Source organism: Oryctolagus cuniculus, chromosome 7 (assembly GCF_964237555.1).
Source record: "Oryctolagus cuniculus chromosome 7, mOryCun1.1, whole genome shotgun sequence".
NCBI classification, from domain to species: domain Eukaryota; kingdom Metazoa; phylum Chordata; class Mammalia; order Lagomorpha; family Leporidae; genus Oryctolagus; species Oryctolagus cuniculus.
Genome location: NC_091438.1, coordinates 50,326,157 through 50,340,182, shown reverse-complemented (window position 1 = coordinate 50,340,182; position 14,026 = coordinate 50,326,157). Strand labels below are relative to the sequence as shown.

The 14,026-nt window shown below is 45.1% G+C and overlaps 1 protein-coding gene across 1 annotated transcript in view; it reads left to right on the top strand.

Annotated features, from left to right (window-relative positions):
- Positions 1–608: 608 nt before the first annotated feature.
- Positions 609–14,026, top strand: part of NOTCH2 (notch receptor 2) — a gene marked incomplete in the record, with an annotated part of 169,899 nt that continues 156,481 nt past the window's right edge. Inside the window, 1 exon segment of the mRNA XM_070077788.1 lies at positions 609–1,172. Within this exon segment, the coding sequence (XP_069933889.1) occupies positions 1,100–1,172 (73 nt within the window).

Genomic DNA, 14,026 nt, shown 5'->3' with positions numbered 1-14,026 from the left:
CTTCACCCGTGCAATTGCTTCTTTCAATCTCTTTGGTTTTTAAGATTTATTCCTACTGACATATATGAATACAGTCTTTCCAATTGCTGTGTTGCATTTCATTATATAAAAAACACATTATCCATCCACTCCTCTACCAGTGGGCATTTATGTTGTTCGCAGTCCTTGCCTATTGCAGTGTTAGCTGGTGTTTCTGTCTTGCCGACATTGCATTAACCTTTGAAGAGCCTGTTCATACTCAGCTTCTCCATGAAAGCCATCCCCAACAGCCACAACTCGAGCATCCGAGTCTCGGCCGTCAAAGCAACTGGTGCGTCTTTAGCATCATTGCTCTGTGCCGAGCATACTGCTACTCCGAGCAAGGCGCTCAAGAGATATTTGCTAAACCAACGAATGAATGAGCAGTGCAGCGACACACAGGTGATGGCTCTGTTCCTTCTAAAGGGCGCCTCGGCCCCCGTTTCTTTCTTTGACAGCCCTCGTCGGACCCTACCGCATTCCTGGGCCACAGAGGAGTGGCCGACGCGGGACGGCTGGGTGAGGTCCGCCGCTCCGGGCAAGTTCACCATTCCAGGCAAACGCCGGGGGCTGAGGTTAGGCACCCTCACAGGGGCTCGGCCCGCGAGGCGGCCCTAGCGCCGAAGGAGTTAAGGCGTTCGAGCACCGCCGCAGCCGGGGAAGGAGCGGCGGGGCAGGGGCGGGGGTGCCGCCGCTTCGTAGTAGATCCCTCCGCGCGGGGCCCAGCCGGCGCTTCTTCCTGCGGGAAACCCCTGGGTGCCCAAGGCGGCGGCCGCGCCGGCGACAGGGGGGCGGGGCTCTACGGAGGGAGGAGGCGGCTGAGGCGGAAGGACACACGAGGCGGTCTCGCTGCACACCCGAGAAAGTTTCAGGCGAACTTCGGGCGGCGGCCGAGGCGGCGGCGGGGAGCGGCGGCCGGGGTGCAGGCGTGGAGGCGTCGAAGCCCGAGCTTCGGGGCGGAGCGCCGGGCCGCGAGCGCAAGAGAGGAGCGGGGAGAGGGAAGCGGGGCTCCTCTGTCGGGACCCCCTCTCCATGTGGAGCTGCCCCGGCGGCGACGGCGGCGGAGGCGGCGAGCGAGAAGATGCCCGGCCCGCGCCGAGCCGCTCTGTGGGCGCTGCTGGCGCTCTGGCTGAGCCGCGCGGCCCCCGCGCGCGGTGAGTACCGGGCTGAGCAGCGCTGTCCTACCTGGGCGGCCGTTCCGCCGGCGGCCGAGCTCCGCCGCCCGCGCCGAGCCGGGCCACTCCGTGCCGAGAGTTTGGGCATCGCCGGGGCCCCTGCGCGCGGCGGGCCCCTCCCCCGCGCGGCCGCCGCCCCCCACGCGCCCGCTCGGCTGGAGGGGCCCCGGGCAGCCAGTCCCAGCAACTGCCTCTGCGGAGCGCTGGCGTTCGAGGCGTGGGGCGCTCTCGCCCTCCAGGTTCCGCGTCCCCCTGGGGTCGGGGAGAGCCGAGGGCGGGCTGCGCGGGCCGAGGGCGCGCCGGGCGCAGGAATGCCAGGCTGTGGCGAGGGCAGGCAGGCAGGCGGGCGGGGGCAGGCCTCGGAATCCGGCAGCTTCGACTTCGCGGCCGTTCGTGGCAGCGCAGTCCAGGGCCCGGAGCTCGGTTCGGCTGGGGACGGGGCTTTGCCGCGCGCCTGGGTTTTGACATCGGGTCGGGTCGCTGGTGGCTTGGAGAGGCAGGAGGCAGGAGCGGTGGGGAGCCCCTGTGCGGCTGCACGGTGAGCCGCCTCGGGCTGAAACTTGGTGGACGCAACTCGGCACAGGCGCGCAGCCCGGGTGCTGCAGTCGGGCTCGGTGTGCGGACCCAGGACTGTGGCGTGACGGCCGCTAGCCCCTGCAGCCTGGCAGCGGCCGCTGCTCTCGAGTATGGTTGCGGGTGGGGCGGGGGCGAGTGGGGAGAAGTGGATGCCTTAATTCACTGTGCTTCCTTAGTCTAGGGTTGCATATTTTCCGACGGTCTTTCTCAACCCAGTTGGAGCAAGGAAAGGAAATCGACTCAAACCATGTCCACCTCGCTCACATTTTTCGATTCTAAGTGTCCTCAGACTGTTGAGCTGGCGCTTTGGAGCCCCGCTCTGGGATTCAAATCCACCTCTGCTGCAGTGTTAACTCACCAATAAAATGGGAATGCAATTACGCAGCTAATAGGATTAATTAAAAGAACGTATATTAAGGTTATGGCACTTAAAAGGTGTTCAGAAAAACCCTCACAAACCTTTCAGGAGCTGTATGTTAGAATCTTTTGCAACTTGATGGTACGAACTAAAAAGAGGGCCCTTTTTTTTCCCTGAGCCTAATCTGAAAGGTTTTACCCTTACCAAAAAAAAAAAAAAAAAAAAAAAAAAAAACACCCTATAACATGAGACATCTCTTTTTAAAAGAAAGGGTTAAGAAGATGAGCTGCAGAAAAATATGATGTTTGTTCATTGTTAATAAGCTGTCAGCTTGCCAATCACAGACGTTTAAGAGAACAAGGTTGGTTATCACCTGAAAACACTACTGAGTTGTTCAGCACCAACCGGATACTTCTTGGAAAATTCAAATTTCATACACTGCTGGGTCCCCGAGAATCCCAGAAGGCTGTGTGTTGATGAAGCAAAACTTGTTTCTGAAACATTGAATAAAAAGCATATGGTGACGTTTTTGCCTTTCTTTTTCTTTGAGTGAGACCTTTAGTGTAAGAGTATGTTTAGGCTCCAGGGGAGTGTAACCAGTGGGGTAGTCTCAGGGTTACTATCCTTGATCTGCCATTGACTTGTTTTAGCAAATAAATCTTCCTGGTCTCTAGTCTCCTTGCCTGTGAGCTAGGACTAAAGGAATGACCTACTTCATGATGTCAGAAATCGGCTTCTCTTAGGCTGAGACCTCAGTGTGTAGAGCTGTGTCTTCCCTCACACGGTGCTGAGGCACTGCGGTTACCAGCTAGCTCTTAGGTGTTCAACTTGAATGTTAGTCAAGTTGGCTCAAAGGATAGGATTTAGATATTTTGAGTTTCAGACAGGTGTCCTTTAGATGCTCAACTATTCAATAGAGGAGATTTAAAAAACCTATTTCTTGGTACGAATCTTAAATCTCAGAGTCTGGCAATGAAGGCTTTTTGAATCCTGCTAATCTATTACCGTGTTTTGCCAAGGTACCAATTATAACACACCCTCCCAAACTTTTGAGCACTTCGGTGTCTGGCTTGTGGCCAGTTGTTAATTTAGACATCACTGAGTTCCTAGGGCAAGGAGCTGTCAGCCCATCTGTCTCATTGTCTAAACAGCTATCCAGGACCACCCTTGCTCCTTGTTTTCATTTGCTTTGCAATGGGAAGTGACTGCCTGGTTTTTGCTGCCTGCTAGATAATTTCTCAGTGTAAATTTTTTTTTTTTGACATGGAGATGGAAATTACTCAAACAATTTTCCCTTCCTCTTTCTTCTTGTTCTTTCTATATTCTTATTATTCCTTTTTTTGGTGGAGGCAGGAGAGTGATTATTTATAGTCTGTCTTCTTTTTCCCTATGTTTTGATTTTAAAAATATTTACCCATGTCTCCTTGGCATCTCTCTCATCCATTTGCACTCTGTTGCCTCTTCTGTAGGCTTCTTACAGAGTACAACTTCTGGTTCATGGATTGTAGTTGCTGACTTCAGGACCTTTAAATTCAGTGGGATATGCTTGGGTGCTTCAGAGCAGCCTTACAATAGACTTTTAAAAATATCACACCCACAGAAATTCTTTCTTGCCCACAAAATTTGCATTGATCTAGTTCCCACTTTCTGATGCCATTCCAGGTGAGCCCTCCCCACCCGTCCCACCATGGCGGGTCCTGGCTGCCTCAAAATCATCTTGAGTGTGTCTTGGACTCAACTCCTTGTGATTCCACTGCAGGAGAGCTGAGAGTCTGTGGTTTTCCAGTGTTTTTGGGTGATTCTCCCACAATGATTGCATTGGAGCCCACTGGCGCAGTCCCATTTTTATGTGGATAGAGTCTTTCCTTCTAAATTTTGATAATTTTCATAGTGAACCTAATCCTAGTCAGCCATTCTGGTATTTAACCCTCTTACTCTCAAGGAATTTTTATATTGCCGACATAAAAGTTATAGACCGTGTCATTTATTGTTCCTCTGGGCCGTGTATCCACTGTTTCTTTAGAAGAGCTTCATGCATTTGGATTGTAACCCTCCATACCCCCCTCCCACATCTCTTTTACCTGTGTCATTTACATATATTAAGAGTAAGCAACTCCACAGCATCATTTAAATGAGGATATAAGAGATTTTTGCATTCTTATCATTATATTATGTTTATACTACATATGTAGGAATTTCCTGTCTTCATACCTCTTATCTCCATGCCTCAACTTGAACTTCATTGTCCATTATTGTTTCCTGATTCTCCTTTTCCTGTCCTCTATCCTCTGCAAATGACTTTAAATCCCAAGTTTTTCTTCCCCCTTCTACTTCGCCATCTTATTTTATCTACAGTGTGTGTAGATTTGTAAAGACCACTGAACTGGGAGCCAGAAGACCTGTTCCTTCAGGTGTGTTATTAGTGTTGTGACCTTGTAGGAGAGGTACTGTTTTGATCCTCAGTTTTCTCATATGCTTTGTCTGTGGCCACAGAGCCAGTTACAGAGTTGAGACAGGCATTCCTCTCTTCTGGTCCTCAGTGCAGCGTCTCATCCACACTCTACCGTACTTCCAACTCATGTACAATGAGCTTATGTGCACAAAAACACTTGAAACATTCTCAAATGCTTATTGTTAATGTTTGCTTAAGGAAAATAGTTGTGTCTTTTCATTTATGTGTTTATTCTGTTGCCCACACCCCTGCCCCTCTACCTGGACTGATGCCTTGGCATCTAATAGGCATTTGCTTTTAGTTATTTTCTTATTATGGCCTTCTGTGTTCCTCTTGGAACAGTTTAAAAAGTGGTATTTGCAAGAGTTAGTGCTTACCTTACATTTGGGGAAAAACCAAATTTTTCCCTTCACCAGCTATTTTATTTAAATTTGCCAGTTTGAATTTCCTCGTGTGTGTGTGTGTGTGTGTGTGTGTGTGTGTATGTGTGTGGTTTCTTCCTTCCTTTCTTTTTCTGATCACTTCTGCAATTTATAAAGGTCACTTTGACATTGGAATCTAGCTTCAAAGGCACTGGCATCCACCCCCTGCCTCCCACTCAAGTTTACTTCTACTGCTTCCTGTATTACTGTATTACTAGGCTAGCAATTTCTATTGTTTTGCTCAGAGTTGCCAGCCATACTTTACTGTAACTTTGTTGTTTTGAGGACTATTCATTTTTAAATTTTAAAACTAGAGATAACTAAGTTTATATTCTGATTTTTTTAAATCTTGGGCTGCAAACTTCTTTACTTATGTTAAGTAAAGAAGATGTATACATAGAGTGAAATTGTATATATATTTTCCCACAAAGAGAGTTGAATACCACTGTTGATAAAAACCCTACAGGTGAGATGTGATAAATATTTGAGAGAATGAGCTGTCTCTGCAACCAGAGCTTGCTCCTTGAGGGCAGGGTCTGTGCCACATTCATCCCTTCTGTGTGCTACAGCACTTGTCTGGCAAATGCCCAAAGTGTGGAGTCACCTGAGCAGCAGGTCTTGGTCACAGCACCTGTGACTCCTGCTCTGCCACCCTGGGGGCATTCTGTAGGTGAGGCTTATGCTAAGTAATAAGGGGTGTGTCTTTATGCTCCTTTCTCCTTTGAAGATGTGGGATCAATTGAATACTGACTACACCTACTTTTTATGCTATCCCTTTTTATTAACTCTGCTGGCTGAAATTTTCCTCGTTGTTGATTTGGGTGTTAGCAGGAACTTTAAAATGCATCAAGTCCTTTTATCCATCCCATGCTGGATCTGATACCTCTTAGAACATGCTGGTTAAGGGCTGGCACACCTGGTCCTGCCTTAACCTCCTCTTATTGGTTTAACCCCCTGTTTCTAGAGGCAGTTGAGTCCAACTTTGGCCAGCTCTAAGTTTTAGAAAGATGTGACGTTGAGCTGTAATCTACCTTTTGATGACTTGCATCCATGGGTATTCTCTCAGGTGTTTGTTCTATGGAGTCCTGAGACCTGTGTGGGTGTCAGGGTTATGTACCCTTTAGTGAAGTGGCATCTATCTACCCCTCCTTGAAAGGAGTGAGACCTGGTGAGGGACATGAAGATGATCCCAACTGGGGTGCTGGCTTGAGTGAGCCATGTTAGCTCCATGTGTTTCCCTTCTCCCTGCCTAGTTGGGACAAAGTGGGAGGGATTTGTTGAGCAGTGTTCCTGCGCTCCTCTTAGGGTAAGACACCTGGGGTGTTCTGAAGAATCTTGATGCAGTCTATCTGGAATTTGTATCTTTAAGTAATAGCCAGGTGATTGTGTTTAGGGAAGTTTGGAATCACTGCAGAGTAAATCTGGGGAAGTTAAATCTTCGATTGTTTGTTCTTTGATAGTGCTAGAGATAGGTTGCTTTTTCTGAGTCCTTTGGTCATTTCCCCCCTTGAAAGCCTGTTTGCTGAATGCCCAGCTTACTCTGGTTTCTCTATAAGGCTAATAAAGGATTTTTCTTTTTGTGGTCATAAAAAAAAATAACCTGATAAGTACCCTGTGTCTTTGGATTGCTGTTTGTGTTGGGTATGACTGGTGGAAACCTCCTGCGCCTTGTATCTGAATGCTACCTGAGAAGCCAGAATATGGAGGGTTCCCCAGGCTTGCTTTCTGGTGTGTACTGAGGAGTTCTGTCCTCAGCTTCCATTGAGGGTGTCTGCTTTGCTATCCCATGGACATGTATCTGATGGCAGGAATTTTCCTCAGAGGCGTTGGTGGGATGAGAGGTCACACTTGTTTCAGGTAGTCCTGCTTTTGGGATGTATGGACTGCTGCCGCCAAGTAAGAAGAAGGGGAGAATAAAGGAGGCTTCCAGGGCCTTTGGAGCAGAAGAGAGACAGCCGTCTGTCAGAGTGGGTGGGAGTGTGGCTCTGACAGGGACTGTGATGTTGCTGTCCTTGATGGGGAGAGGGAAGTGGCTGTGGTCTGAAAGGGGCTTGGGATGCGACCATCCAGTGTTCACTGATAGTGCTTTTCCCTCCTCTTCTCCTTTTTGAGGGGAGTATTAGCTGTGTGGCAGAAAATACATTGTGGCTTTAAAAAGAAGAGTAAAGCCAAGAAAGGGGGATAAGAGTCATAGCTTCGAGTGAGCAAAGCAAAGTGATTGTTGTATTAATTAATGTGTGTGTGTGTATGTATGTGTTTCTTATATAAATCTCTCATAGCATCCCTGCTATGGGCTCTGAAGTTGGTTACCTTTGTAGCTGTACAAATCCCCAACGATGTGTTGGGAGGATTGTGGTGTGTTTTCACCCTGAATTTGTATGTTTCCTTTGGCTTCATGTTGGGGGAAGTACAGGATATTTTGCTGTTCTGGAAGTGTGGGTATCATTGGACAAGTATAGGTAGAAGATAGGATCCTCCCTTAGGCAGCAGACATTATCAGGGAGACAAGACAGGTGAGCACACAATTAGGAATATGGAATATCATTATTTAGTCATTTATCTACATTACCTGATAGCAGTTTCCTGCATTCAGGATGACTAAGAGCTGTAGGGTATGGGAGTGTAAACTCTAGGACCTGAGACCACCAGGGAACAGAGACCCCACTTCACCCTTGCTAGGTTGTCTGCTGTTGTGAGCTGTCTGCCATCTTCCTCTTTCTGTACTGTAATTTATGAGAGAAAAGACAAAGACCCCTTTGTCTGGTGGGGGTATAAATATACATTTGGCACATGTTGTGGTGTCTATTATGTCTATTAGTGGGTTTGTGGCAAGAGACAGAACTGTTTTCTCAGTACTGGGTTCCAAGCCTGATCTCGGACAAGTTAGGGTAGAGGGATCTTTGGAAGATCCATTTCACAGTGGCAGTAGCTGAAGGAACTTCTCAGCACAGCCAGGCAGCGACTGTGGACACACCCAGAGTTGCTGCCAGAGGTGGCATTGATTAATCATATGAACATCTCCCTCACCCTTTTGTACTTGTCTTGGCAACACCCTGTTCTCCCAGCTTCCAGGAGTTTGTGCTTCATTAAATATGATTCAAAAGTACTTAGGGGGTCATTTTACTGTCCCTCACCCATCTTGAAGTGCAGGCCAGGTGATGAAGGCCTTGGATGTCTCTTCCCTTTGCACTGAAGCACCTTTCCCTAGAAGCCTGCCGTGGGCAGTTTCTGGTCTCCAGATTAGTCACTTCTGTGGGATATTGGCAGCTGGCTGGTAACCCTGGGTTCTTTGAATACATCAGGTAAACATCATGCCAAGAAGGGCTCCTCATTGCACAAAGACAGATTGGATCTATGGGTGTTGCAGAACCTGTTTCTGGGCTAAGAGTAGTTCTCCCACCCTAACATAATTCATGTGAAGGGAGTGTGTGTTTTGTGAGGTAAGGAAAACATGATGATAATATTTTGATTGGAGTCAGATATTGTCTCTTTAATAATATGTTGTCTTTTAACAAATAGCATCACTTTAAAATACAGTCTTGTCTGCTGAATAAGGTGTTGTACAAGAAGCTGTGGTTACATTCTAAAGTATACTGACTTGTTCAGAGGCAGGTGCATTTTTAAATTGTTGTTTGCTTTTTCATTTCTGTTTATTCTTGTCTTGTTAGGATTCTGGAAGGCTTTTTTTTTTTAAAGATTGATTTATTTGACAGAGTTAAAGGGATAGATAGAAGGAGAGATCTTCCATCTGCTGGTTCACTCCTCAAATGGCTGCAATAGCCAGGGCTGGGCCAGGCTGAAGCCAGGAGCCTACGTGGATGGCAGAGGCCCAAGCACTTGGGCCATGTTCCTCTGCTTTCCCAAGTTCATTAGCAGGGAGCTGGATTGGAAATGGAGCAGCCAGGACTTGAACCAGTGCCCAGATGGGTTGCTGGCGCTGCAGGCTACACCACAACACTGGCTCCATCTGAAGACTTTTAAGCCACAAACATTTTGAATACTGGTATGTATTGAAACTGGCCTCTAGTAGAAAGAGGTTGGCCCACTTACTCACCATTCAATTAAGAATAATTAGATACTGTCACTGTCTCTTCTGTTGAATTTCTAAATATGAATAGCCACCAAACTAGATGGTGCTGATGGGTCAGTGTCTCTATAAACTGCAGATATTTCTGTTGAATTCTCCACTTTCACATGATGTTGTTCAGAAAGTGTCAAGACTGAGGTTTGAGGACATGTATATTTTGATTATTATTTTTTCTTGTGTTTTCTTTTGCTGTGACTTTATTTATCTGCTAGATCTTCTTTAATTGAAAACATTAAGGACTCTTTATAAGGATTTTTAAGGAAACAGCTGTATCTGGTGAATCATGAGTGCCTTTGGCATTGTGTCACTAAAGTAAGTGTCAACACACAGTGGCACTTGAGACATAATTTCTCAGAGATTTGAGGAAGATTGTTGTAACTAAAAACAAACATTGTAACAGTTTAAGGTAGATTTACACAGCAACAGAATTATTCCTTATGTGTATACATAATTAACTCATATTTATACTTTGTTGATTTTTCTCTGACACCTTAACAAGATTTTTTTTGGGGGGGGAGAGGAGTAGTTTAAAGAGCAGTTGCCTCTAAAGGTAGTTAAGAGTGTTTGAAAAATCTAGAAAAATGTAAGAAAAATATCCACAATTGTACTAATATTAATATTTTGGTCCTTTTTCTGCCCTTACAGTTTTAGTTATTGATTTTAAAAATTTTTTTAAATAAACATCGCAGTCCTCTTTTTATTTTTATTTTTATTTTTTTTATTTGACAGAGTTAGAGAAACAGAAAGGTCTTCCTTCCATTGATTCACCCCCCAAATGGCCACTACGGCCAGAGCTACGCCGATCCGAAGCCAGGAGCCAGGTGCTTCTTCCTGGTCTCCTATGCGGGTGCATGCGCCCAAGCTTTTGGGCCATCCTCTGCTGCCCTCCTGGGTCACAGCAGAGAGCTGGACTGGAAGAGGAGCAACCGGGACTAGAACCCGGCGCCCATGTGGGATGCTGGCGCCGCAGGCGGAGGATTAACCTAGTGAGCCATGGTGCCGGCCCCAGTTATTGATTTTTAATATACAATTTCCTGTTCTGCCTTTCATTATTGGCATAAGTATTTTTCATATTTTCAAGCATCTTTCATAAACTTAATGGGCTTATGGTGTTTTGAAACTCTTGTTTGGTTGGTTTCAGCCCTTTTTTCCCCTTTATATAAATGATACCACCTTCACCCTGAAAGAAATTTCCTTTCTTTAGGATTTTTCCAATAAGCTGGATTTCTAGAAAAGAAATTACTGCATCAAAGAGACTGATGTCTAAAAACCTTGAAATGTAACAAGAAATTAAGATTACCAATAATTCCACTCCTCTAACCCAAACCCATGGTTAATATTTTGATGTAATTCATTATTATAGTTGAGTTTTCTAACATATATAGAGTTTTGTCATGTTTTTTACCACTTAAAATAACATGAACATTTTTCTGCATACATAATTTTTTTTAAAAGATTTATTTATTTGAAAGTCAGAGTTACACAGAGAGAGAAGGAGAGGCAGAGAGAGAGAGGTCTTCCATCCGCTGGTTCGCTCTCCAATTGGCTGCAGTTGCGCCGATCAGGAGCCAGGAGCTCCTTCAGGTCTTCCACGCGGGTGCAGGGATCCAAGGACTTGGGCCATAGCAGAGAGCTGGATCAGAAGTGGAGCAGCCAGGACTCGAACCGGCCCATATGGGATGCCAGCCTTTTAGGCCAGGGCTTTAACCTGCTGAGCCATAGCGCTGGCCCCAGTACATAATTATTCTTTAAAGATATGATTTTAAAGATTGTATACTGTTTTATCTTAAAGATCCACTATACTTCATTTAAACAAATCTGTTGGTTTCTAGTGTTTACAATTATAAATACTGCTGTGCTGAACATTATTATGTTCATAAATCTTGGCAAGAATAACTATTTCCAAACATAAACGCCCAGAAGTCAAATTATCTTATCAAAGAATATGGACCTTCCTGTGGCTTTTGATACATGCTGCCAATTCCTTGCATTTTGACCAGGTTGTATTTTCATTAGCAGAATAAGAAGCTGTCAGTGTTCTCCACTATTGTCAACATCAAGTTTGTTTTTTTTTTTAACTCTACCTATTTGATAAGTGGTAAATGCTACCTCATTTTAAATGACCTCTCTGATTACAGTGATGTTGAATGTTTATGTGGTCAGTTCGCATTTGGATTGCTTCTTCTTTTTTATTTATGCATTTTGGTAACATGTATTTTATGCATCAGGGTATTCTAGTTGCTTAGTTACTTTTTTACTTTTTATTTTTTAAAGGTTTACTTATTTTATTTAAAAGGCAGAGTTAGAGAAAGAGAGGGAGAGATTTTCCATCTGCTGGTTTACTTCCCAAATGGCTGCAACAGCCAGAGTTGGGCCAGACTGAAGCCAGGAGCCAGGAGCTTCTTCTGGGTCTCCCACATGGGTGCAGAGTCCCAAGTACTTGAGCTGTCCTCTGCTGCTTTCCCAGGTGCATTAACAGGGAGCTGGATCAGAAGTGGAGAAGCTGAACCTTGAACTGGTGCCCATTTGGGAAGAGGGTGTTGCAGGTGGCGCCTTAACCTGCTACTCCACAGCACCGGCCCCTTGGTTACTAATTTGAAAATCTGTTTAAATGTTAAGAGTATCAGTTTTTTGTCTTAAATATGTCACCATACATATTGCAGTAGTTAGCAACATATAATATCAAACTGCTGCCAGTATTGATATTAAAGATTGGTCCCTTGATAGGGTAATTTCTTTTAATCTTTTGATTTCTTTGAGCTTGGTCAATTTTTTATGTACTTACTAACTGGAATTTTCTGTGGCTACTTTAAAATTCTAATCTGTGTCATAAATCAACTGGCTGTCAATTTACATACCTAGGAAGTATGTATTTAATTTAAAATTAGATATTGGAGGAAAACAGTGTATTCTGGAGCCAAACTTGTGATGAGAGGTGGAAGGGTGGTAGTCTACTACTGTCCTGTTTTCCTGGAGATCCAAGAATTTTGAAGCATGTAGCACCCCTGCAGGGCACGACTGATGCTGTGTCCACCATGCACTGCTAATTCTGACACTGGGACCTAATTGATAAGCCTGAACAGTGGTTTACCCAGTCAGTTTGGTCAGAAAACAGGGTGACTAAGACTCCCTCCCCTTGCCAAATTGATTAGTTGTGGGACAGAGCTGACTGAAGCAACCTGTTGTTTTGGCACCCCACAGACACCACCTGTTTCTTCCATTTCTCTCTCCAGCCTCCCACGGCTCTAGTGCAGTGCTGTGTGCACAGTGGGTAGGAGATCAATGTTGTTGCTGAAGAATGTTGCAATAAAGAAGACTGAGATTGCTTTTTTCCAAGCTTGTGTGTTCCTAAGGCACCCCACTGCTTTTGACATTCAGTGTTCCAGCTGAACTCTCTATGCTGAGGACCTGCTGGTCTCCAGTGTTTGGTTCAGCGTAATTTCAGGCAATATGAATGCTTTCTTAAGTATCATTGGAATTTACTGGGCTGGTTGTTTGCCAGCCATTACCATATTTAGCATGAGGAGACCTGGGGAATGAGGACATTTCTGACCAACCAAAGAAGGAAACTTCTCTGAAGGATTGCAAGTTTCTTTCTTCTTTTTTTTTCAAATAAGGCTTAAGAGAAAGCCAGTTAGACTGAGATTCCAGCTTGTGTCCACAGGTCTTTGTTTCTGTGACCCTTCTACATAATTTATAAATGGGTAAAGAGATTTGATCATGAAGTTCTTTCTTACCCTGAAGTCTAATATTGTTTGTGGGAGGAAGTAAAAGAATTACCATGCCCAGGTTGTGCAGTGCAAGCCCAACCAGCAGGTGAAGCTACTGTTCGAAGATATAAGTTGATGAATGTTTATTTTTGTCTTTTTCTTTTAAGGATTATTAGAAGTTTTCTGCTTTCTCTTGGTCTGAAGTTGTTTTGGCCCAGTCCTTGTCTCCAGTCTCCTTTTGGAACCATTGGCATTCCTCCCTCTCTGTCTGTTTTTCCGTTTAGAGTTGAAGATAGTATTTTCCTCACAGTACCTTGGTGGAAATTGAGCCTCAGAGAGGGCGTTAAGTGGCTTTTGTGTACCCTTATTTACCCCTAGATAGTATATGAAAGAGCTGGGACTCAAACTTGTGGTTTGAGGTGTTTTTTTTTTTTTTTTTTTAAACTTTTAAAACATTTTCTTGAGGTGGGGCCAATGTCATGGTGCTGTGGGTTAAGCTGCCACCTGCAGCACTGGCATCCCATGTTGGAGCACAGGTTTGTGTCCTGACTGCTCTATTTCTGATCCAGCTCCCTGCTAATGTGCCTGGGAAGGCAGCAGAGGATGATCCAAGTTACTTAGTCCCCTGTCACTCACGTGGGAGATGCAGAAGGAGCTCCTGGTTTCTTCCTGGCCCAGACCTGGCTGTTGTGGCCATTTGGGAAGTGAGCCAGCAGATGGAAGATGTCTCTGTCTCTTGTCTCTGTCACTTTGCCTTTCAAATACAAAATAAATAAAAGCCAATTTGTTAAAAAATCCCATTTTGTTGATTTTCACTATGTGTCTGCTATTTTCTTATCACCTGGCCATACTGTGGGTGGTCAGTGTGTATCAGTATTACAGATGGGGGCTTTGGCTCATTGCTGGAAATGTTAGAGTGAGTTGTATGTTTACCAAGGGATATAGCCAGGATTCAAACCCATGTCTGCCTCCAGAGCCTCTGCAGTCAGTTGTGGTGCTTTGTGTCCATTCATAGAGTTACATTTCATAACATCCCTCTGAGATAAGGGCAGGGTAAGTGGGGAAATGAGCCTTAGAGCATGCTTAGGGTAACATAAATAGTAAGTGATTTAGTTGAGATTCAGAGCTAGGTCTGACTCCACAAGCCATACTCATTCCAGCGCACTGCAGGTACACGTTTCTGTGATGTCTATATATTTGTAAATTTAAAAACTACCTTTTTTGAACA